The 24,888-nt window shown below is 45.2% G+C and overlaps 6 protein-coding genes and 2 long non-coding RNA genes across 9 annotated transcripts; 5 read left to right on the forward strand and 3 right to left on the reverse strand.

The window, feature by feature from the left end:
• The first annotated feature begins 211 nt into the window (after positions 1 to 211).
• LOC102712659 (alpha-amylase isozyme 3A) lies at positions 212 to 1,997 on the forward strand. Its single transcript, XM_006660634.1, has 4 exons — positions 212 to 310; positions 442 to 574; positions 695 to 1,500; positions 1,617 to 1,997. The coding sequence occupies exons 1-4, from the start codon at positions 212 to 214 to the stop codon at positions 1,893 to 1,895; spliced, it is 1,317 nt and encodes a 438-aa protein (XP_006660697.1). The 3' UTR covers positions 1,896 to 1,997.
• A 2,036-nt stretch (positions 1,998 to 4,033) lies between these two features.
• On the forward strand, positions 4,034 to 4,611 carry LOC121055309. The gene is made up of 3 exons (XR_005812422.1): positions 4,034 to 4,056; positions 4,148 to 4,221; positions 4,552 to 4,611. It is a non-coding gene; the product is annotated as an uncharacterized LOC121055309 (long non-coding RNA).
• Positions 4,484 to 6,086, reverse strand: LOC102712931 (alpha-amylase isozyme 3C). Its single transcript, XM_040527424.1, has 3 exons — positions 5,994 to 6,086; positions 4,961 to 5,899; positions 4,484 to 4,868 (listed from the first exon to the last, which is right to left on the reverse strand). Exons 1-3 carry the CDS (start codon positions 6,084 to 6,086, stop codon positions 4,587 to 4,589), a joined length of 1,314 nt encoding a protein of 437 aa, XP_040383358.1. The 3' UTR covers positions 4,484 to 4,586.
• Positions 6,087 to 8,564: 2,478 nt separating this feature from the next.
• LOC102713298 (alpha-amylase isozyme 3B) lies at positions 8,565 to 10,238 on the forward strand. The gene is made up of 3 exons (XM_040527444.1): positions 8,565 to 8,657; positions 8,777 to 9,715; positions 9,808 to 10,238. Exons 1-3 carry the CDS (start codon positions 8,565 to 8,567, stop codon positions 10,087 to 10,089), a joined length of 1,314 nt encoding a protein of 437 aa, XP_040383378.1. The 3' UTR covers positions 10,090 to 10,238.
• Positions 10,036 to 12,844, reverse strand: LOC107305008. Its single transcript, XR_001551099.2, has 3 exons — positions 12,611 to 12,844; positions 10,449 to 10,522; positions 10,036 to 10,125 (listed from the first exon to the last, which is right to left on the reverse strand). It is a non-coding gene; the product is annotated as an uncharacterized LOC107305008 (long non-coding RNA).
• Positions 12,845 to 13,249: 405 nt separating this feature from the next.
• Positions 13,250 to 14,347, forward strand: LOC102713571 (ethylene-responsive transcription factor ERF109-like). Its single transcript, XM_006660636.3, has one exon. The coding sequence runs from the start codon at positions 13,336 to 13,338 to the stop codon at positions 14,158 to 14,160; it is 825 nt and encodes a 274-aa protein (XP_006660699.1). The 5' UTR covers positions 13,250 to 13,335; the 3' UTR covers positions 14,161 to 14,347.
• Positions 14,348 to 17,230: 2,883 nt separating this feature from the next.
• LOC102707428 (protein WEAK CHLOROPLAST MOVEMENT UNDER BLUE LIGHT 1-like) lies at positions 17,231 to 20,843 on the forward strand. 2 transcript variants are annotated; one of them, XM_015841100.1, is made up of 3 exons: positions 17,231 to 17,347; positions 18,198 to 18,777; positions 18,863 to 20,843. In XM_015841100.1, exons 2-3 carry the CDS (start codon positions 18,268 to 18,270, stop codon positions 20,663 to 20,665), a joined length of 2,313 nt encoding a protein of 770 aa, XP_015696586.1. In that variant the 5' UTR covers positions 17,231 to 17,347; positions 18,198 to 18,267; the 3' UTR covers positions 20,666 to 20,843. The 2 variants fall into 2 exon arrangements, with proteins under 2 accessions (XP_015696586.1, XP_006661311.1); XM_006661248.2 differs by having other exon boundaries at positions 18,265 to 18,777.
• Positions 20,844 to 21,577: 734 nt separating this feature from the next.
• On the reverse strand, positions 21,578 to 23,488 carry LOC102713846 (galactoside 2-alpha-L-fucosyltransferase-like). The gene is made up of 2 exons (XM_006660637.2): positions 23,264 to 23,488; positions 21,578 to 23,185 (listed from the first exon to the last, which is right to left on the reverse strand). The coding sequence occupies exons 1-2, from the start codon at positions 23,442 to 23,444 to the stop codon at positions 21,732 to 21,734; spliced, it is 1,635 nt and encodes a 544-aa protein (XP_006660700.1). The 5' UTR covers positions 23,445 to 23,488; the 3' UTR covers positions 21,578 to 21,731.
• Between the last annotated feature and the right edge of the window lie 1,400 nt (positions 23,489 to 24,888).

Here is a 24,888-nt window from a genome sequence, read left to right on the forward strand (position 1 = left end):
TGGAGCATCCCGGCCGTCTATCCCCGTACTCTCTCTGTATAAATACTTGCCCGGAGGAGTGCCTTCTCCACACACACACAGCAAGAGTCGATCATTGTCCAAGGAGCTACCAGTGTCCAAGGCCCTGATCACCTGACGCCGCGAGCAGCAGCTGCAAAAGGGCCATTTTTTTTCTTCACCAAGTGTCCGGCCGGCCGCACGTACGTAGGCCATGGGGACGCAAGTCGCCGCCATGTGTGGCCTCGTCCTCGTGGCGTTGCTCCGGCTGACACCCGACGTCGCGCACGCACAGACGCAGATCCTCTTCCAGGTGCTTGATTGATCGATCGATTTAACCTGCAGCCAAACGCACGACTCTATATTCACCTGCAGTATTTCTGCAAAAACTATTCACGCGCGGCAAGTCTATCTCACGGCTCGTGCCTGCTTGGTTTTGTGCAGGGGTTTAACTGGGACTCGTGGAAGAAGCAGGGCGGGTGGTACAACATGCTCCAGGGCCAGGTGAACGACATCGCCAGCGCCGGCGTCACGCACGTCTGGCTCCCCCCTCCAACCCACTCCGTCTCACCTCAAGGCCAGTAAAATTTGACCATCTAGTTACACTTAATTCGATCTCTTGGTAACATACGTGGGTCACGGCTAGCTGATTCTGCAGGCAAACATGTGTCTCAATCAATTCTTTGTATGCGTGCAGGCTACATGCCGGGGCGGCTCTACGACCTGGACGCGTCCAAGTACGGCACCAAGGCGGAGCTCAAGTCGCTCATCGCCGCCTTCCACGGCAAGGGCATCAAGTGCGTCGCCGACATCGTCATCAACCACCGCTGCGCCGACGACAAGGACAGCCGCGGCGTCTACTGCATCTTCAAGGGCGGCGGCCCGCAAGGCTGCCTGGACTGGGGCCCCTCCATGATCTGCAGCGACGACACGCAGTACTCCGACGGCACGGGCCACCGCGACACCGGCGCCGACTTCGCCGCCGCGCCCGACATCGACCACCTCAACCCGCTCGTCCAGCGGGAGCTCTCCGACTGGCTCAGATGGCTCAGGAGGGACGTCGGCTTCGACGGCTGGCGCCTCGACTTCGCCAAGGGCTACTCGGCAGCCGTGGCCAAGGCGTACGTCCAGAACGCCAGGCCGGGCTTCCTCGTCGCGGAGATATGGAGCTCCCTCAGCTACGACGGCGACGGGAAGCCGGCGGCCAACCAGGACGGCGAGCGGCAGGAGCTCGTGAACTGGGTGAAGCAGGTGGGCGGCCCAGCCACGGCGTTCGACTTCACGACCAAGGGCATCCTGCAGTCGGCGGTGCAGGGCGAGCTGTGGCGGATGCGGGACAAGGACGGCAAGGCGCCGGGCATGATCGGCTGGCTTCCCGAGAAGACCGTCACCTTCGTCGACAACCACGACACCGGCTCGACGCAGCGGATGTGGCCATTCCCGTCTGACAAGGTCATGCTGGGCTACGCCTACATCCTCACCCACCCAGGAGTCCCATGCATCGTACGTACTGTTACTGTAACCAACTTCTCAAACTTGTTAATTATTCCATCCATCATGCTTGCATCGATCATTCTTACGGAACAAATTAATTCGTTGTGTTTCCGTGTGGTGTTTAGTTCTACGACCACGTGTTCGACTGGAACCTGAAGCAGGAGATCAACGCGCTGGCGGCGGCGAGGAGGCGCAACGGGATAAACGCCGGGAGCAAGCTGCGCATCCTGGCGGCGGACGCCGACATGTACGTCGCGATGGTCGACGAGAGGGTCATCACCAAGATCGGACCGAAAACGGACGTGGGCAGCATGATCCCGTCGGATTTCCACGTCGTGGCTCACGGCAATGACTACTGCGTGTGGGAGAAGAGCGGTCTCAGAGTCCCAGCAGGGCGCCGCTAGAGAACTGCTTGCTAGTCGCTAGCTAGCTGCACTGTTCTTCTTAAATTGTACTCCGACAAATGCTTCGTTTCTGTTTGCAGATACAGCTCGTAATAAGATCTTTTCAATCATTCGCTGAAATTAAGCATAAACAAAATAACTTATTAAGGATTACAAATAACTTAAGGGTATGACATTTATATTTGTTCTATGCAATCTAAAAACAAAAACTAAAAAATAAACTAGATAAAAGACCCTAAAGTCAACTTCGATTTAAGTTTTAAAATTTAAAATTTGCAATATATAAGACTCTCTTTTCTACGTCAGTTCAGCTAGGCAATGTGATCAACTTGTCACATCAGATTTCCCTAACTTGGATATCATGCATATATTTCAACTCAAAATTTTCAACATGCAAGCAAAAATACAACTAAAATATGCAGGACCTAAAATGGTCCTTTACTTATGGTAAGAGCCTAAAAGATGCTTAGGGAAGGTTAGATGGGCTTCTGGTAAAAGTGAAAGGAAGAAAAAAGATGAAGAGGCTAAGCGAGCTTCTCGCGAAAAGAAATGGAAGACCGGAAGAAAGCAGCTTGGGTTGGGCGTCTTCTCAAAAAAGGGAGTCAAAGGAGGAACCAAGCTGCATGGGCTTCTCGTCAAATGAGAAAACAAACAATCAAGAAGGCTATACGATCGTCTCGTCAAAAACAAACAATCAAGAAGGCTGTTATATGGGCTTCTATTCCGAAAACATACAAATCAGAAAAAAGGCTACATGGGCTGCATGTTGAGAAAAAAAAAAGGTTCATACGGCATGGGCCTTAGAGACTTTGCCAGTTTCATGTTTTCTGGTCCATACTCCAGTTCCACTTGCCTCTAGATGCTCTTTTACCAGCTTTTTTTTATAAAAAAAAGGACCCTATCCTACCAATTAGTTAAATGTGATAATCAAATACTCAAAGAGAAAATTTACAGGCGAGTTCAAACTTCAAAGTCACAATTACTCTAAACTAAAAGTGAAGCCATTTTATTTTAAATGTATTTACTATGACAGAGTTAGCGACACTATGAAGATTATATATGGTATACCCTAAGATCATGAAGATAGACACAGAGAATACCGCATATCGAATATTATGCAGAAGGTGCGAGTACAAGAAATGATAGTAGCATAAGTAAGGTGATTGCAATGACCGATCTAGGTATAAATAGGATTGTCCTGCGATATGGCAAGAATGCCCCTAGTTCTACTTGGAGGAGAGGTTCTCCACCGTATAAATACAGGGCCTCCTTAGAGCGAGAGAAATCGAATAAACATTATGGTTTTGTTGATGCCACAAGCAATCCAGAAGTTCATCGTCACGCTTAAGTGGAGCTCTGTTTATTAGTGCATCAGCATCTCCTTCGTATTTTTGGTTTCGTTAGTTCTGGTTGTTTTCTTTAGTTTTCTATAGCTCTTCTGTTTCTGTTTGACTGTTGGCGTTGTATTTATTCCTTCAGTACATATAGCTTGATATCAAATAAATTGCTTCTCACTCCAGGAATTGACGATACGACTGATAGTACATCTTCAAGAACTGAGAACTCCACTTATTGAACCGAGCATGGTTTGTTGAGTGAAAATATTAGTAGCGAAGCATGCTAATATAGTACTGTTACTTATTCAGGTACTTGGAGAATGTGAAAACCAGGAATGGCTAGAAATGACTGAGGTTCTGGTGGCTCTCACTATATAATAGATACAGAAGACGCCCACCACTTTCATACCGAATGGCTGATTCTACCATCTGTCTGGAACTTGTGCATATGATTTAAGTGAGTCTGAATAAAATTAGATCACCGCTAGAGGGGGCAAAAATCCTCACTCAAGAATAATGCACGGAACTCTGATTCATCAGGGCAAAGTTTCATAATTTATTGAATGAAATCACATACAATCATACCCCGAGTAATTAACATGCTTAAATTTCTTATTCCAGGCATAAATAGTCCTGAAAGATAAATATTTATCTGTCATTCATATTTTTGGTTTCGTTAGTTTTGGTTGTTTTCTTTCAGTTTTCTATAGCTCTTCTGTTTCTGTTTGACTTTTGGCATTGTATTTATTCCTTCAGTACATAGCTTGATCTGCTATATTAAATAAATTGCTTCTCACTCCAGGAAATAACGATACGACTGGATAGTACATCTTCAAGAACTGAGAACTCTACTTATTGAACCAAGCATAGTTTGTTGAGTGAAAACATGCTAATATAGTACTATTACTTATTCAGGTACTTGGAGAATTTGAAAACCAGGAATGGCTAGAAATGACTGAGGTTCTGGAGGCTCACTCACTATATAACAGGTACAGAAGACACATTTTCATACTGAATGGCTGATTCTGTCGGCTGTCTGGAACTTGTGCATATGATTTAAGTGAGTTTACATAAAATTAGTTCACCGGTAGAGGGGGGGGGGGGGGGGAAATCCTCACTCAAGAATAATGCACGGAACTCTGACCCATCAGGGCAAAGATTCATAATTTATTGAATGAAATCACGTACAATCATACCCTGAGTAATTAACATGCTTAAATTTCTTATTCCAGGCATAAATAGTCCTGAAAGATAAATATTTATCTGTCATTCAATGGTTTTCTGGTTATTTAAGATATCATTTAAATATCTCAGTCCAGGCACCAAATAGTCCTGAAAGAAAAATACTCTTTGCCTAGTGGTGCCGCCCTGCTGGAACCCTGAGACCACTCTTTTCCCAGATGCAGTAATTGCTGCCATGAGCAACGACATGGAAGTCCGACGGGATCAAGTTGCCCACATCATACCGTGTCCCAATCTTTGTGATCACCTTGTCATCGATCATGGCAACATAGACATCTCCATCGGCAGCAAGGATGTTCAGCTTGCTTCCTGGATGAATCCCATTCCTTGACCTCACAGCTGCCAACGTGCTTATCTCCTGCTTCAGATTCCAGTCAAATACATGGTCGTAGAACTGCATAAACAGTGAAAGGCACCTTGTTAGCCAGACATTATACTTAAAAAGTTCATTTGATGGAGTTGGTGTTTATGCAGCTGAGCACTCACGATGCATGGAACTCCTGGGTGTGTGAGGATGTAGGCATAGCCCTGCATGACCTTGTCAGAGGGGAATGGCCATGAATTCTGTGTGGAGCCAGTGTCATGGTTGTCAATGAATGTGACAGCCTTCTCCGGCAGCCAGCCGATCATCCCCGGGGCCTTGCCGTTGCCGTCCTTCATCCGCCACAGCTCGCCTTGCACCGCCGCCTGCAGCACACCCTTGGTCGTGAAGTCAAACGCCGACGCTGGGCCACCCACGGTCTGCGCCCAGTTCACCAGCTCCTGCCGGTCAGCGTCCTGGTTCCACGACGGCTCGCCGTTGCCGTCGTAGCGCATGTTGCTCCATATCTCGGCGACGACGAAGGACGGGTCAGTGCTGTCGACGTACGTCTTGGCGACGGCCGCCGAGTAACCCTTGGCGAAGTCGAGGCGCCAGCCGTCGAAGCCAAGGTCATTCTTGAGCCAGTTGAGCCAGTCGGAAAGCTCGCTCTGCACACGCGTGTTGAGGTGGTCGATGTCGGGCGCGGCGGCGAAGTCGGCGCCGGTGTCGCGGTGACCGCGGCCGTTGGAGTACTGCGTGTCGTCGCTGCAGATCATGTCGGGGCCCCAGTCGAGGCGGCTGTCCGGCGTGCCGCCCTCGAAGATGCAGTAGATGCCGCGGCTATCCTTGTAGTCCGCGCACCGGTGGTTGATGACGATGTCGGCGACGCACTTTATGCCCCTGCCGTGGAAGGCGGCGATGAGCGACCTGAGCTCCGCCTCCGTGCCGTACTTGGACGCGTCCAGGTCGTAGAGCCGGCCCGGCATGTACCCCTGCGGCGCGACGGAGTGCGACGGCGGAGGGAGCCAGACGTGCGTGACCCCGGTCGCGGCGATGTCGTCGACGCGGCCATGGAGGAAGTTGTACCACCCGCCCTGCTTCTTCCACGACTCCCAGTTGAACCCCTGCGCCAACAACATCATGTCAACGTGCACATGTACGCGAAGTTTGTTCAGAGCCGTTACATACAGCGTAATATATTGTCATGCGGAGGCTCACCTGGAAGAGGACCTGAGACTGGGCCATGTGGGAGCCCAAGCCGAGCAAGACGAAGACAAGGAGGCAGCTCATTGTGGTGAAGCCCTTGGCCATTGCGTGTCTCCGACACAAGACGCCGCAAACCTGCTCCAGTTGAGCTGTGTGGATTGCGGCATTGCTGGTGCATGGGAATTTATAGGCGCAGCTCGACCGGCATGCAGACGTCGGCGGGTGAATGGATTGTATAACGGATAAGTTCAGTTGCTCCTAACGAGAAGAACACCCAACAGCATATATAGCTTCTACGGCGACGAGTTGCGTTCATTTATAAGAGGATAAAAAGGAGGCCGAGAAGATGTTAGAAAAGGCCTCGGATAGCGGTTGTGGGCTGCAGGTAAAGTTTCGTTTCGTCCTTCCCGTTCCTGGGGCCTGGTCGCCTGGAGGAGGCGAGGACCGAGGGCCGCTCCTGTTGGCTGCTGCAGGCTGCAGTGGTCGTTCTCGTCCCTGTTGGCGCCCATCCGCTGAAGTCCGGCTGGCTACATAATTAATTTGAACGTTTTTTTTAGTATAGTTATATTTATTTCTTTTCCAACGTTTTTTGTTTTTCTTTATTCATGTCCAAATAAAATTAGACCACGAAGCTAGCTGCTCTTCGTTATTTTTTACTTTCGATAAAGAGGGGAAAAAAATCCCCTCCCATTTTCATCAATAGAAATGACTTGAAAACACAAGAGTCTGTGAAAAATTAGTTGTTGGAGTCTGAGAGCTCCACAATCTAACAGACTAGACTAAGGCCGCGATCTTCCCCCTTATAAGTTAACTTATTTCTTTCGTTTTTCGTGTGCATACTTCCCGAACTACTGAACAGTGTATTTTTTATAAAACTTTTCTATAGAAAAGTTGTTTTAAAAATTATATTAATTTATTTTATATTTTTTTAATAATTAATAATTAATTAATCATATACTAATTTATTATTACGTTTTCTATGTCAGGCTAAGTTAACATACCACCCTCAAAACAAACGCGGCCTAAACCAACTTTCCAACCATTGTCATCGATGGTACAAAAGATCTCAATCGCCACTTTTACCTGGAGTGATCAACCTACCACCGAAGCCAAGCAGAAAAACAAAACTAGCAGAGTACTACAGGTGACTAGTCACAGAAGAAAACAAAGCATAGCCCAATCAGTTCAAACACACAGCCATTGTTTCATCCCAGTAACCGCTTCATCTACAGATTCCAGCAATGCCTCGTGCCATACACTTCCTCAGCTATTTTCTTCATCAATGTTGCTCTACCTTCAAGCTTTCCTGCCTCGTCCTCTGCAATGGAGACAATAATGAAATGTAATGAGCAACCTGAAATATAACCTCTACAGGATCAACTGGAAATTTATTTTGGAAACAAGCAGTATTTTGAATTTTCCAGATTGACCACAAAATAGCTGCAATACTAACAGCTATTAGATTCCTTATGGTTTTTAAACCATTCATCCGACTGCCAATCAACTCGTTTTTATTTTCCACTGTCTTAATGCCAAACACACATCTAAACACACTCCAGATAAAACGAGCTAGAACACACAGGAAAAAAAAAGATGATCAATTTCCTCCTTAGCACAAAATTGGCATTGCTTCGTTTTTCTCTTCCATCCTCTCCGGTACAGATTATCCTTTATAAGGATCGCAGTTGCTAGGTGCACGCTCCCGATCCATCATTCTATTTTTTTTAGAAGAATCCATCTCCAGTTTATATTGTAACTTTGTAAGACATTTTTTTTATTTATCTATTGATCAATATTATTTGCATATGTTTAAATTTATTAGCATCTATATGAATCAAGCTAATGCTAGATCGTCTTATATAAAATAGGAAGCATATAAAAGTAAGGCTTCGGTAGAAGGCACCGAGTTTTCCTCTATCCCTATATAATTGAGCTGTTTGTTATAGAAGCAGGAAATTCAGAAAGAAAAGGAACGGTGAAGTTTGAACGTTCAAAGTTGAATCTTGCAACACTCTATGTACTAGTTCGAAACCGTGGGTCACTTCCCTCTTGAACGGCCATAAGCCTAGTAAAATACGCTGGAAATTACCGCAATGCACAAACGAGCATGAGCTATATTGTGCGGTAGACCAACGAAACCATCGCAAAAATGTGTGTTCGCGGCCAGTGCCGAAAGTTCGTGTCTTTCGGGAGCTGATGCGATCAAAACTCGAAAGACCATGGGCCAATATGCTCAGAAAGGGCGCTACAAACCGAAGTCGCGCGCACGCATCAGAAACGCGCGCAGTAACGGACCACCCATACCCATACGTGCTTTTTATGCTCTGCCCGCGGCGTCCCTGAACCTGCAACCGCACGCCACCCGAGGATGCACAGCACGACGCACACATATCTGCACGCGTCCTTTTTATCTGCTTATAAATGAGATAGCCCACACAGGCGCACACAGCAGGCGTCGCCGTTCCTCTTCTTCTCGTTGGGAGCAGCCGAACTTATCCGTGCACCGGCTGCACTACACCTATAAATTCCCATGCACCAGCATGCCGCTCCACACAACTCAGCAGCTACTTGAAAGAAGCAGCAATGGCAAAGCGATCAGCCGCAGTGTGGAGCTTGCTACTATTCGCCTTGTTCTGCCTAAGCTCCCAGTTGGCACACGCCCAGGTCCTCTTCCAGGTGAGCCTCCTTCCTGGGCAATGTCACATTACTGTAGGACACCGAGGAGTCTCTAACTCCGAAGAATTTGACGTACGTACATGGATGTTGACATGGCTCTTGCAATGTTTTTGGTGCAGGGGTTCAACTGGGAGTCGTGGAAGAAGCAGGGCGGGTGGTACAACTTCCTCCATGGCCGCGTCGACGACATCGCCGCGACCGGGGTCACGCACGTCTGGCTCCCTCCGCCGTCGCACTCCGTCGCGCCGCAGGGGTACATGCCGGGCCGGCTCTACGACCTGGACGCGTCCAAGTACGGCACGGAGGCGGAGCTCAGGTCGCTCATCGCCGCCTTCCACGGCAGGGGCATCATGTGCGTCGCCGACATCGTCATCAACCACCGGTGCGCGGACTACAAGGATAGCCGCGGCATCTACTGCATCTTCGAGGGCGGCACGCCGGACAGCCGCCTCGACTGGGGCCCCGACATGATCTGCAGCGACGACACGCAGTACTCCAACGGCCGCGGTCACCGCGACACCGGCGCCGACTTCGCCGCCGCGCCCGACATCGACCACCTCAACACGCGTGTGCAGAGCGAGCTCTCCGACTGGCTCAACTGGCTCAAGAATGACCTTGGCTTCGACGGCTGGCGCCTCGACTTCGCCAAGGGTTACTCGGCGGCCGTCGCCAAGACGTACGTCGACAGCACTGACCCGTCCTTCGTCGTCGCCGAGATATGGAGCAACATGCGCTACGACGGCAACGGCGAGCCGTCGTGGAACCAGGACGCTGACCGGCAGGAGCTGGTGAACTGGGCGCAGACCGTGGGTGGCCCAGCGTCGGCGTTCGACTTCACGACCAAGGGTGTGCTGCAGGCGGCGGTGCAAGGCGAGCTGTGGCGGATGAAGGACGGCAACGGCAAGGCCCCGGGGATGATCGGCTGGCTGCCGGAGAAGGCTGTCACATTCATTGACAACCATGACACTGGCTCCACACAGAATTCATGGCCATTCCCCTCTGACAAGGTCATGCAGGGCTATGCCTACATCCTCACACACCCAGGAGTTCCATGCATCGTGAGTGCTCAGCTGCATAAACACCAACTCCATCAAATGAACTTTTCAAGTATAATGTCTGGCTAACATAGTGTCTTTGACTGTTTATGCAGTTCTACGACCATGTATTTGACTGGAATCTGAAGCAGGAGATAAGCACGTTGGCAGCTGTGAGGTCAAGGAATGGGATTCATCCAGGAAGCAAGCTGAACATCCTTGCTGCTGATGGAGATGTCTATGTCGCCATGATCGATGACAAGGTGATCACAAAGATTGGTACACGGTATGATGTGGGCAACTTGATCCCGTCGGACTTCCATGTCGTTGCTCATGGCAGCAATTACTGCATCTGGGAAAAGAGTGGTCTCAGGGTTCCAGCAGGGCGGCACCACTAGGCAAAGAATATTTTTTCTTTCAGGACTATTTGGTGCCTGGAATGAGATATTTAAATGATATCTTAAATAACCAGAGAACCATTGAATGACAGATAAATATTTATCTTTCAGGACTATTTATGCCTGGAATAAGAAATTTAAGCATGTTAATTACTCGGGGTATGATTGTACGTGATTTCATTCAATAAATTATGAATCTTTGCCCTGATGGGTCAGAGTTCCGTGCATTATTCTTGAGTGAGGATTTTTCCCCCCCTCTACCGGTGAACTAATTTTATGTAAACTCACTTAAATCATATGCACAAGTTCCAGACAGCCGACAGAATCAGCCATTCAGTATGAAAATGTGTCTTCTGTACCTGTTATATAGTGAGTGAGCCTCCAGAACCTCAGTCATTTCTAGCCATTCCTGGTTTTCAAATTCTCCAAGTACCTGAATAAGTAATAGTACTATATTAGCATGTTTTCACTCAACAAACCATGCTTGGTTCAATAAGTAGAGTTCTCAGTTCTTGAAGATGTACTATCCAGTCGTATCGTTATTTCCTGGAGTGAGAAGCAATTTATTTAATATAGCAGATCAAGCTATGTACTGAAGGAATAAATACAATGCCAAAAGTCAAACAGAAACAGAAGAGCTATAGAAAACTGAAAGAAAACAACCAAAACTAACGAAACCAAAAATATGAAGGAGATGTTGATGCACTAATAAACAGAGCTCCACTTAAGCGTGAAGATGAACTTCTGGATTGCTTGTGGTATAGGGAAAGGAGATGTACTGCAGAATTGGATTGTTGTATTGAGCCTCCAAGGGGCGGCACATATAGGAGTACAAGACTTGGATGTTAAGGAATCCCAAGGAGATAAGATAGAAACTAATCTAACCTACCATAACAATTTGATCCTATCTAATCCTATCCATATACTCTAACAACCGGACATTTACTGTTCACCATACGATGGCACTGGATGTCCTCAACTAATAATTGGAATCATTAATAGGAATCCATTGAAACGCTATATCAAGGTCTATGTGAAGCATATCCTGGCACACCTATCTAGATTCTAGACACTTCATGTTTTATGTTCTTCACAAGGTATATGCGAACAAGTACTAATGAAATATCTCAAAAAGGAAAACTTTTAGACTATTGTTGGTACGTGGCCTGGAAGGGATTATGTCAATATGTAGCACACAAGGTCTAAAGGTTGAGAAAATTTTACGGTCCTTGGGGTATTGATGTAGGAGTGAATTTTTATCATTTTTTGAAACATTTTGTTTTTTAATTCTAAAACTAAACCATCCCAAAACTAATATCTAGATCTAAACCTTTTGACCACGGCACCCCGTATGGTGTGGCCAAATAACATTGCCATGAGATGAGGGCTTAGTTTAAAATTATTAATTTAAAAGGTTCAATAAGATTTTACAAATCAGTTGCAATATGCATATCAGAATCTACTATAGTAATGCGTTTTTTTTGTTTTCTTGTGAATTCCTCAGGAATCAAGCTACAAAAGGTAAAATATAGAGCAAAGAAGTGGGAAAAGTTATTGGACACAATCAAACGAATAGGTAATTGATAGAACTAGGGCAGAATTATGGGCGTTGTCTCAAGTTGCATTTGTCTATCTATGATATATATATCACTCCCTCCGTCACAAAATAAAGTTATTTCTAGCACCCACCTTTTGTCCCAAAATGAAGCTATTTCTCTAAATATCTCATCATTTTAAATCAATCACAACCATTCTCCATTTAATTTTCTCATATACATTCTCTTCTCAATTAATCACAAACTTTCTCCAATTATTCTCATCTACTTTTTTTTAATGATTACACATTTTCTACATACATTTGTTATGTCAGTAATATTCAGTTAAATTGCTTTATGGAAGTTAAAGTTTGCCCCAAGCATGTAAATTATTACTCCCTTTGTCCAGGAATATAAGAACATTTAGAGTTTGAAATTTCTTCAAGAATATAGGTTATCTCTACTTAGTTCACAATCTCAACTAATCGCAACAATCCTTTGCCTGAACCTTAACCTCTGCAAACAACCCTTTTCTTATATTGTTGGATGGAGGGAGTAAATGATTTGTTTACCGGCTTATTCAAAATTAAGATTTTTTTTTCAATCTGTTAGCTCATCTATAGGCGACATTCTTTTGAACACATATGTCAAATACCAGTAATACTACTAACAGAACTACATAAGCCTGAAAATTGCACTGCTGCGTCACCAACTATACGTTGCTCATTTGTTCGAATCAATTTACTAGAGAAGCCAACAAGTAACGCCACAGGATTTCATAAGTCAAACAACTTAAGCAGTTAGTTTAATCAAACAACACAAGCTGTGCAGAAATCAAACCCAAAAAATTACTCCGCTGCTGAAACATGCTTATACTGCAGCAGAAGCATTTGAATAATGGCCTAATGGGTGCGTTTTATACGGACACTATACTCTAATTCTACGAGCGAGGCGAAATCAGTCAAATCGAGAGGAGAATTCCTTACCGGAACCGAAGGAACCAGCCCAGATGGATCTCCGTTCCCCGCCGATCCAGTACAGGGGAGACGACAAGGGAGAGAGAGAGAGAGAGAGAGAGGACTCCGGCGCGGCGTTCTTCCGCAGCGGAGGAGACAATCGACGGTATGGCGTCTGGCGGGCGGTGGCGCCGCCGGGTTGAGGGGAAGGGGAATCGTCGCCGCCGACGCCGAGGAGGGGGGCAATCTGGTAATTATCGCGAGTTGACTACTACTATTATCTAGAAGCACTCAGTGCTGCGTTCGGATAAGCCACGTCATCTTTGACTTTTCCCGGTAGACTATTCTCCTCCCCCCTGCTCTGCTTGCTGCTTCTGGTGGTGGCGCCCTCTCGCTGACCTCACGTCTGAAGTCAGCTTCCACACCTCACCTCGCCTCGCCTCGCCGTCAGGCACTCCACTGCCCAAATCCGCTCAACGCCACACGTTTTCCACAGGGCTAAGCCCCCTGACCCCGAAGCGGAAAGATCAGCCGACGACGTGGAGCATATGCCCTGGCGCCGCTCTGTCCGAGCGTGTTGCTGCCCGTGTTGCTTTCGACGTTATTCTGGTCTCCGCCTATATATAACCGCCTCCACTCTCCCAGCTTCAGCTAACGACACCAGGCACACTCCCAGTCCCAGCTTCGGCTCACTTAGCTCAGCAACAGCGACTCAGCAAGCTCTCACTGATCGGGATCGGATCACGGGAACTCTCATGACCAAGAAGCTGATGCCGGCCATGGCGGCGGCAAAGCAGCAGGACTCTTGCAAGACCAGGCTTGAAGACCGTGGGATTAGCCAGGCTTCGAGCCCTGCGCGGCGGTGGATCTCCGCCGAGCAGGAGCATAGCATCATCGTCGCGGCGCTGCGGTACGTGGTCTCCGGGTGCACCACGGCGCCGCCGGAGATCGTCACGGTGGCGTGCGGGGAGGCGTGCGGCCTGTGCGGCATCGATGGCTGCCTCGGCTGCGACAACTTTGGCGCCGAGGCGGCGGCGGGGACGGAGGAGGCGGTAATGGCGACTGGTTATGCTGGCGCAACGACGGCGGGGCCGGCGGCGGTAGAAGGAGGCGGGCTGAGGGTCAGGCGGAGGAGGAAGAAGAACGTGTACCGCGGCGTGCGGCAGCGGCCATGGGGGAAGTGGGCGGCGGAGATCCGCGACCCGCGCCGCGCGGTGCGGAAGTGGCTCGGGACGTTCGACACCGCCGAGGAGGCCGCCAGGGCCTACGACCGCGCCGCCCTCGAGTTCCGCGGCGCGCGCGCGAGGCTCAACTTCCCGTGCTCCGAGCCATTACCCTTGCCCAGCCAAAGAAACGGCAATGGTGGTGATGCTGCCGTCACGGCGGCGACACCGACCGAGCTGAGCCCGACGCACTCGCTGTGCAGCGCGGATGCCGAGGAGACGGCACCGGTGGATTGGCAGACGGGTGTCGACGAAGCCGGCAGCAACCAATTCTGGGATGGCTTGCAGGACCTGATGAATCTGGATGAAGAGGACATCTGGTTCGCGCCATTTTCCGGAGCAGCGTCAAGTTTTTGAGCTCGTGGGATTGGATCTCAACCGTTGGATTAGATTACTGAAACGTCATTCATTTATTCGTTTTATTGCATAGCTATACTGCATTGTTTGCGAAGAGCACGGTTTTTGGGCTCGTTGTTAGGGTGATAGGGTCAAAAAAATTTGTACATAGTGGAAATTGACAATAATTGTATATTGAACACTTATAGAAGACATTCTTTTCAACTTTTTTTTTTGTCTAATATGTTTGCCATGACTTGGACTGATTTCGCATGTGGCGTGTTGGGAGAGCGGAAGATAATCACTTAAAACAAGATAACTCATTAGTGGATGATTAATTAAACGTTACTGTTATAAACTTGAAAATAAATTATTTATAGAGTAGCTTTTAGATTAAAAATATTAAAAACATATGTTTAGTAATTGGAAAAACATACTTGTACTTTATTTAAAAATTGTTAAGTTTTCAACCAAACTAGTACTCTAAACGGAGCCTACGATTTGAATGAGAGCAAGTAGAGTAGCAGTCTACAACAAGTGAACTATAAGCTTACGTGAAGATGAGAGAAATATATAAAAATTGGATCACATGTCATAAATAGGTTTACACATGCTCTTAGATATATCTATTAAATACATAAATAAAAAAATAGAAAAAATATTAAAGCCAATCGTATAGATAATTTATTGTATATGCTAGATCTAATATAAATTTATAGCCGGAGTTTGGTTTACTTATTAACATAAACTTGATCCGAGCAAACACCTATTTTCCATTGAGTATCTGCGTGCTTAACATAGTTGTACGAATGTTGACAAACCGTATGCCTGTGAATCTCGGTTGGTTCACCTGATGACTTTGTCAACATCAAAATCGACAAGTGAAACTCAGCCAACAATTTTCGCTCGTGGAACAAGCAGCACGAGAGCGAAATCACCATGGCGACAGTGACCTGGAAACAGAAGGCAAGCAAAAGCAAGCTGCACACGACGGCAGTTTAAGTATAGTCTACTCGTCAACTCGTTTCCAAGGACCAAACCAAGCCGGGAGGAGAGCAGCGACAGCGAGAGAGAGAAGCTTTGGATTAGTTTACTCGCCACGGCCAACCACACCCCCACCCCACCTTTCCCACCACGCGACGCGACTGCAACGTGCTTGCTCCGGTAGTGGTTGCCACCTGCCTCACGCAGCGTCGTCGTCGCTAGCGGAGGAGGGATCAAACCACCGCGGTCCGCGCGCGGTCACCGTCGCCGCGGGCTCGCGGCTTGATGAAGCTGGGGCGCACCCGGGTGGGTTTCCTTCCGCGGCGGATTCGAGAAGAGAAGAAGCGCCCGCGCGGCTGCGGCACCCGCGGCTCCAGCTGTGTGCGTTGATAGTGCTCGTTTCGTCAGCCAAAACTGGGAGCTGTCGCTGATAGGCTGCCCTGCCCGTCCGGGACCACCGGCCACATCCGTGGCCCGACGGTGGGCGGAGCCCTTTTTGTCTCGGGGCGATCGTTTGGGCCATTAAAAAGTGTGAATTAACTTATTTGTAAATAAAAAAATATATATAAAGCGATTTAAAAGATAAGCCGAAAAAATAAACTTTGGTAAAAAAATCTCAAAATGTTGAATTTTTAAATTTTAGTTTATATTAGTATAGGTATAAATGAAAAGATAAGGGTACCGGTGTGTAATCTAAAATATTTCACTCTTTTCGACACCCTAATTATAAGCTGTGGTTAAATTTTTAGATTTAATTTTAAAATTAATTCTAAGATTTTTCTGGCTGTAGATTATTCTTTAGCCTTAAGCCAAGAACATCTATCATTTTGAAGTTGGCCTCGGTAACTGGCCAACCCATTTGTCCACGTAGCATACCAAACTTACTATATAAATCCAAAATATTTACTTAAAAAATGATTTAGAAGAAAATAAAGAAAAACAGTCTTACAAGTCTTCTCGCCGCCTTGATAGAAGGGGAGTTGTGAGGTTCCCAACGCTAAGGCAGCATGCCACCTCCTCTGGTGTAAGGTCGTAGATCTCCGTATGCATGCAATTTTGCATTTTCACCCCTATGTAACGTGAATATGTCTTAATTAGCCTATGCTCCACTAAAGAAATAATGTTAAAAAAATATGCTAATTCGACTTAGATTTCTAAGTAATGGATTCAAAGCCATTTTGATATGCAAGATTGAAAAAAAAAGTTAAAATAGAAAAAAACATATGGGAGTTAAAGAAATGCAAATGTAAAATATATGGTTGAAAGAAAAGGAAAACAGACCGTCCAAATGGATGGTACGAAAAAAAAAACAAGTTAGAGGAGAGAGATAACTCATACAAAGATTTCTATAAGATTCAACCTCATGCTAACTTTCCTCTGTAGTATTGTCTTGAGCTATCCCATGGGAATTTATGGGATGTTATAGGATTGTTAAAGTCCCAATCCTTTGTTTCGAAATAAAGAACCACATCGATAAGTTTTCTAATGGATTAAAATCCTACAAAATTTTTATGTTTTTCCAACAGATCAAAGGACCCTTGATTTCTTGGTCCATAATTGGTTAGTTTCAACTAACCACTTAACTTAAACTAACTCATAAAAATTATGATGCTTTGTATGTCTTGAAGTATGATTAAGTATTAACCCTTAACAATATTATGGGCTAAAGTAGAAGTAACACTCAATAATATTCATAGACTAAAAATTAACCTGCACGCCAATAGGTGCACCCATTTTCTAGTACATAAAAAGTTTTACAAATTATATTTGTCAATAGTAAGTTGTTACAATTTATAATTAATTACGGTCAATCTATAGATATTGATTTATTTCTTTTCGTGATAACTATATTTTCAAAGTGACAACCACCAATTGAACTATGGTGTATAAGCTTGAAAGATACTTGAATACCATCAAGTTGTGAGAACCGTGTTAGTAGCTATTGAAGTTTGGCATCGGACATGTATTGTTTGGTTGGTGCTATAGCTTTTGCAAAAAGTTCTAAAACCAGGCTAGACAAGTCCCTGTTCTTACGGAATAACACATCTCCACATCCTAAAAATAGTGGTAGTTTTTATGTTTGGTGGACTTGGGGTGTCCATGCACATTGTGCAAGGTATTGCCTCCCTGTTTTTTCTCCCCTTCTCTTTTCCCCCTTCCTCACAACTCTAATATCTCTTATCTACGAAGACTCGAAGGGAAGGAATAACCAAAGATCCAAGAGGTATTGCAAAATCCCACATAACTATTTTTCTACATTTTGCTGGCCAATTTTTTTTTAATGTTGTTGTGTGTTTTTATACTACGCCATCATGTATTTGATTTGCATAAATTTCCATGTATCTATCTGTGTAGGTGCATCATGAATGACAATTACAGATTTTCTTCAGATTAAACAGAGTCAAAATTTCTGTTTATGACAAATAACAAAGTAATCGAGGATCATGTGAAATTAATTGTCCTAATATGAATTGGAAGTGAAAGGGATATTGCAACATGGTAGAGATCTATTATACATTTGTTAACACTTTGCATGGCTACATGTTATATACTCTTTTAGATAAAACTTAGGAGACCACCCAACCAAATAGATTAATGAAATGCTTTTAGTCTATCCAATCACTTCTTTCATATGTATCCCAATGTGTCATCGTGATGTAAATATTTGTGGATAAAACTTAGGAGAACACCTAACCAAATCAAACCAAATATTTCTATATTTTCTCCAGTTACCAAATTTGGGTATCAACAGGATGCTTTAGTTTTATCGAGACTATATGGGAAACTACATTACGCAGATTGATTTAGACCATAAGGTTACTAGCATGCTAATTTACATGACTCCAATATTTAGAAAAACCAAGCCCTACACCTTTTTTGTCCACGGACATGAATACCTTAATACTTTGATGATTTGACCAACATGGTGTGTAAATGACCCTTCCTGATATCATACAACTCATATAAAAAGGGTTAAGCTATCTCATACAATATTATATTTGTCATGGATTTATGAGCATAGTGTTTAATTATAGTTTTTTTCTTTTTAAATGGCATGATAATCACCTTTTCAGGCACCCATTAGTAATTCTCTCCATCATAATTATTTGAAGCATTATTTGGTATTATCCCACATGCCAGGAGATGGAGGGCTTGAATGTTGAAGGGATTACTCAAGTGACTGTTGATCCAAACTTTGTTGATGTGTTGTCAAGCTCACATGAATCAAAGACTACCTATTCATCTAATTTTCCTTCAAGTTTCTCGATTGGTCATAAGAGACATTCAAGTGAAGATTTAAGTTCTCTTACAATTAATAATTTACGCCTGAATGATGGAGAGGAGAATCACCATAACCATTTTGAAGAGAACATAAAATATAGACATGGTCACACAAGACGTTTTAGTGAAGATTTAAGTTCTCTTACAATTAATGATCTATGTGCAAACAAGGTAGATAAGAATTGTGATAAGCAGCTTGAGAAGAAGGAAATATATCGTCATAACTCAGCTGGAAATATTTTTAAGGCCGCAGAGATTGCTGAACGCTTCATTCAAACCATCGACAATCGAGTTCTAGTTGATACTAGAGCCCCAATTGAATCCGTTAAAGATGCTGTTAGTAAATTTGGAGGGATACTTGACTGGAAAGAGGTGATTTTCTAATGCTTTTAAATCTACGTTATTGTTTTATTTTAATGAAAAGAATACTTAAGTTAATTAAAATTATTTGGTGTAGAGACGAAAACATGTCCAAATTGAACTTGACAAGATGCAGCAAGATGCTACTGAATATCAGATAAAAATAGAAGCTACTAGAGTTCAAAAAAGCAAAGTTCTTGAGGAGTTGCGTGGTACTAGGCGAATTATAGAAGGGCTAAGAATAGATCTAGACAATGCCCAGGTTGAGGCAATGCAAGCTCAACAAAACTTAGAGCTTGTTGAGATTCAGTTTAAAGAGATACAACAAGGCATTGCCCATAAAGAGAATGGTATATTAAAGGAAGAGATTGGACTTGTAGATGAACGACGTGCATCAGTATTAACAGATTTGCAGTCGGTGAAAATGGAGCTAGATCAACTTCAAAAGGAATACACATCTCTAGTTTCTCAAAGGGATATTACGGAAAAAAAAGCATGTGAATCTTTTGTTGCATCACAGGAAATTGAGAAGATCGTTGAGGATCTCACCATTAAGATTATCAACATGAAAGAGTCGCTAGCCTCTTTTCAAGCTGCCCATATTATAGCCGAGGAACAAAAAAGAAATGTAGCTTTGACTTATCAACATGACAGGCTAAATTGGCATAATGAGCTCAACCAACTTGACGATGAGGTTCAAAAGTTGAATGATGACCTATCGGTTAATAAAGATCTTGAGTCCAAGTTACAGGCAGCATCAGTGTTGCTGATGAATCTAAGGGATGAGTTTATGGCTTATGTGGAAGGCACATTGCCTGAAGTGCCAAGTGATAATAAAGAGAAAGAATGTCCAATGGTTCTTCTTCGCATGAAGCTAGCACAAACTAGAAAGGAACTTGAAGATATGAGGATAGACATTGGGAGGGCCAAGAATGAGGTGAAGTCTTTGTGGAATGTTGCGGCTACATTACGTGCTGATGTAGAGAATGAGAAAACAAACCTTGCAGTGTTAAGGCAGAAAGAGAATCTTGCATTTGTTTCTGCTTTGTCTCTTCAGGAAGAATTAAACAAGATTGCATTTGATCTAAGTACGGTGGAAGAGAGAACAAAAGCGGCAAAAATTCCTTTAGAGCTACAACAGGCAAGTAAAAAGTTGGAACATGCAAAGAAGAATGTTATGTTCGCTAGGAATGAGATGAAAAAGGCTAGGGAAGAAGCAGATCAAGCCCAGGCAGAGATAAATGTTGTCCAATTGAGGATAGAAGCAACATCAAGAGAGATACTTGCAGTTAATGCATCTAGAGAAATTGCGGTGGCATCAGCAAATGCATTAGAGGACTACAAAGACGAAGTGGAATTAGAATCCCAAGTTGCACGAAGAAACAAAACTATCACATTGTCTATTGAAGAGTACAATATATTGTGCAAGAAAGTTCAAGACGCCGAGGACCTTGCTAAGAAGCGAGTGATCAGAGCTGTAGACAAGATCAAGGAGGCAAAGGAGGCAGAGGTGAGGAGTTTGGATAGGTTAGATCAACTAATCAAACAAATTGACGATAGAAGGATTGCACTAAGAGATGCCCATGAGAAAGCCAATGTAGCACATGATGGAAAATTAGCAATGGAGAATGAACTAAGAAAAAGGAGAGCCCAACATGAGAAACAACGAAAGGCCAGTGAGGCATCTCTTCCTATTGGTCAAATCTTCAGTCTAAAGAACACATCGACCTCTTTTGATGCAATAGGATCATCTACCTCTGATCCTCATAAGTACCAATTGCTACCTAGAGCCGACACAATAGGAACAACTACAATGACAGAGTCTAGGCCACGAAAGTCGTTCTTCCCACGGTCCTTAGTGGCAATGTTCATGTTTAGGAGAAAGACACATTTGAAATGATAGCCTTTCTCCTTGCTAGTTTGTTTATTTATTGTTTATTTTGTACATGTACCTACAAAATATTGGCATTAAGGTTGTAATTGCTTCTTGAAAATTATATAAAAAAATTAAGCTAGAAGTCTTTGTTGTATCAATACTCTAAATAAGTTGGAACCATGTTATAGAAATCGAGGCTTTGTGTCATCATGCATATTAACAAATTTTCATCGTAATTGGTCATATGTTGTTCACCTTATGAACATTTCATCTTTAAGAAAGTGCATTTATGTACCTAAATAAACCATGTTTTAAGAAATTTTACGATCTTGATGAAAATACTTGTAGGTACTTTTTTTAAAAAAAATTTGGTACCTCGAGTGATGTAGTAGAGCTACCAATTTTCTAACTAGAAAATATGTTAGCTCAGATACCTCTTCAAGAATATTAAAATACCTCCAAATTTTACACCAAAAAAATAAAATTGTTGTGTGCTTATTGTTTGCCTAAAGACGGGGTGTCAGTACCTTCTCCAAGACAACCAATTGCAAGAAAGGGTCTAATGTGAACTCCTCGTCGGGAAAGTATTCTAAACCTTCGAGGGGATATCTCTTCGTCTATTGCATGCTATCCAAATAATTATCAAAAAATTTGAAAAAAATTATGCAGATAGATTAATATAAGATATATCACTACACAAACATACGAGCTCAAATATGGCTTTTATAATCCACAACAAAAATAACAAATCGAACTCTAAATAGTATATGTATATTCATAGTCATATTTATTATTTTTGTTATGGATTGTAGAAGTCATATTTAAACTTGCATGTTTGTGTAGTTATATATCTTATATTAATCTATCTTTATAATTTTTTTTAAAATTTTTTGATAACTATTTAAATAGCATACAATAAATGAGGAAATGTTCGCTTCAGAGTTAAAAATCCACTCCCTGTCTTTCAACTAGGAAGGCCATATTACATTTGCTTTCCATGTAATTATTCTACGGTTTTTCTTCTTTCAACTTATCACTGGAACCTGTGTTTTTTCCCATCCAAATAACTGAAAAGGTATCTCAAAATTAATTAGTCATACAATTTGAGACCGTCGGCCACATCCTCGCAGTGCCTGACATGCCGCAGAACTGCACCAAGGTCTCCATCCTTCTTGGCCCTGCAGTCATACTTCGGCGGCGCATGGAAGCACGGTTCCATCGAAGTCGTCTGGATGCAGGGCGGGTTGGCCGCCGTGGTCTGATTCCTCGCCGCTAGCAACAGGAAGGACTTAACCCCGGCGAGGCCGTGGCCGACGTACCCCGCCGTCGACCGCCCGCTAACCACCGACACGTCGCAGTAGCTCTGCAGGAACATCTCCGCCAGCGTGTTCTGGTTGGACGCCTGCCTACGGGCGGCGCCGGCCGGCTGCAGCACGCTGACGGACTCGCCGGTCACCGTCGTGTGCTCGTAGTACATCGCCTTCAGCTTCTCGGCGTGCTCCGGCTGCGCCGAGCTGACGAGCACAGCCTTCGACGCCGTCCCATTAACGCTCGACGTCGCACTTGGGTCGATCTCCGGCAGAATCTTCTCCTGACTCGTGCAAGCGACGATCTGCTTGAAGTGCTCCTCTGAAGACACCTTGCTCCCGGAGAAGGTCGTGGTCTGAATGCCAATCTTTTCTTCAAACTTGGCCATGTACGACGTGTGGTACCTCGTGATGAGCTCCCACACCTTGTTGGAAGGGTGGAAAAGGTACCTCCCGATGTGGTGGAACACCGTGTCCCTCGCCGGGAACATCCACCGGAGCTCGTTCTCGAACTGCGGCACCAGGAACAGCCCTGGCGTGAAGTAGAGATCGGAGCGCAGTATCAGCCAGTTCACCTTCGACAGCACGGTCTGGTCGTCGTCGCAGAAGAAGAGCTGGTCCGGCTGCTGGTAGTCGTGCTCCAGGTGGACGTACGCGTACGACGGCAGTGACTCGGACCGCACGCCGGCGGGGTCGTCGGTCTTGATCTTCTTGGCCTGGAGCAGGTTGGCGTAGCTGTGCTCGCTGCCCCGGCGGAGCTGTGTCAGGTTGTGGACGTGGAAGCCCTGGGGGAGCTCCCACGACGCGGCCGGGAAGGGCTCGCAGAAGAGGCCGGCCATGTCGTCGGTGACGTGCACCACGAAGACGCGGTGGGTGAGGAGCGCGTAGAGGAAGGCGGACGCCATGGAGAGCATTCGGTCGCCGAGGTGGCTGCCGCTGCACGGCGTCCAGACCAGGTAGTTGCACTCGACGAGGCCCATGCTGTACGCGGAGGTGAGCTGCATCAGCGACTTCTTGTAGAAGAGAGTGCCAGGGCCACATTTGCGGTGGAGCGCCTCGTATTTCCGCAGCCGGGAGACGAGGTACGGCGACGGCGAGTGCGGCGACGGTTTGCGGTGGAGCGAGGACTGGTACCGGCTCGGGCACGCGCTCTCGCCGATGTCCGGCGAGAGCAGCCCGCCGAGGAGCCTGTCCCAGCTCGCCGGAGAGGGTTCCGACGAGTTCGCCGCTGGATCCTCTGCAATGATCAAGAAACAGTGAACTCGCCGGCTCGCCGCGCAATGATGTTACAGCAAGAGCGTCGACAGCTACGCACCCTCTCGCACGGGGGCCACCGTGACGCCCATCTGCCACACGTCGGACAAGCTCGGCCGCGCGCGTGACAGCGCGAGGAAGAGCGGGAGAGAGGCGAAGCAGAGAACGACGAGCAGCGCGACGGGCCACGCGCCGCTCGTCTTCGACGGCAACGGCGGCGGCCGCGTCGGCTTCCTGTCCATTTTAATCTCTCGGCTTCGTCTGCGCCGAGAAAGATGGAAGCTTCCGGTGCGCGAGCGAAGCAGAAACGTAGATTGGCTCCGATCTGATGCAGGGTCGTGGTGTCGTGGACTTGCGGCATTGCGGGGGCTCTCACCTTTTTGCAGCTCGAAGCAAGCAGCAAATGGCGTTGTGTAAGATGCAAACTTCCATTTGTTTACGCTTCTCTTTTTGGTTAGGACTCTGTCCAAGGACGATGAAAACACTAGGGCCCAACTAAGCAAGCCCAGGTATGTCCACTTACGGCCCATATCCTAAATTCGTTGCTTTATAGTACTTAGGTAATTAATTAATTATTAGTTATAAAAATAATTATTAATAATAAAAATATAAAATAGTTTAATATGATCTAAAGTAACTTTTATATAGAAAAATTTTAAAAAACATAAGTTTAGCAATTTGAAAAGTGTGTGCGGAAAATGAGAAAATCTCGTTTACGAAGCCGAAGGTACGAACGCGGGTATTTCAGCTTAATTGATCTCGGTGACTCGGTCCAACATATTTCAGCTGTATAGACTGAAGGGAATCGAGGCCTTTTTATGGTAGGCCCAAGTTGGCCCGTGTAACTTCAGGCCTAACCGGCAACTGATTTGTCAAAAAGTCATCGAACCCAGCAGACGACTGTTTCCTAAAAAAAAGGGAAAAGAGGAAACAAAACTCCTCAATTGCAAGTTTTCAACTGTGTAAATCCCTCGAAAAACAAAGTTTGCAACTGTGTAGAAACATCACAACATCAATATTCATATGGACATATAAGTTCATACGCATGAGGAATTTTCGGGCAGATCTTGTCAAATTCGCCGTTCTTCTCATACCGCTGATTGCGACGGGATCCCGGCTCGGCACCAATCATCGCCATGTTCAACGTATTTCCGTGTACAGCGTGGCACAGGCACATATCAAACTCCACCTAGTCTTTCATTTTTTTTTTCAAGATGATTGCTCTTTTAGAACAGACTGTTCCTTTGGTTTAGCAAGCGTTTTCTAAGTTGTTAAAAGGTATATTTTTTTATAAAATATTTCTACATATAAGTTTAACCTCTAATCTTTATAGGGTAGATTTTCAATTTTATAAAAGTTAATTTCATCATATATAATTAAATAACTATAAAAAATCATATAATCTTTAGTCTTTTATCAACTTTGATGAACACAACCCTAGTGTACCACGAACAAACTTAGGGCAGTAATCGTTGATCCAAGCACGTCCCACGAACGTACTAGTATCAATCACACACCACCCATCTGAAACTAAAAAAAAACTGCGAAAAGATTCAGCTAGATCGGTGCAGGCAAGCAAGGCACAACACACCCACCACGTCCACGCCCCCACGGCGAGCACGAGACGCAACGAATAGATCCCCAGCCTGCAGCAGACTCAGTCCCCCTCCTATCCAAAGTTCCAAA

This window comes from Oryza brachyantha, chromosome 9 (genome assembly GCF_000231095.2).
Source record: "Oryza brachyantha chromosome 9, ObraRS2, whole genome shotgun sequence".
NCBI classification, from domain to species: Eukaryota; Viridiplantae; Streptophyta; class Magnoliopsida; order Poales; family Poaceae; genus Oryza; species Oryza brachyantha.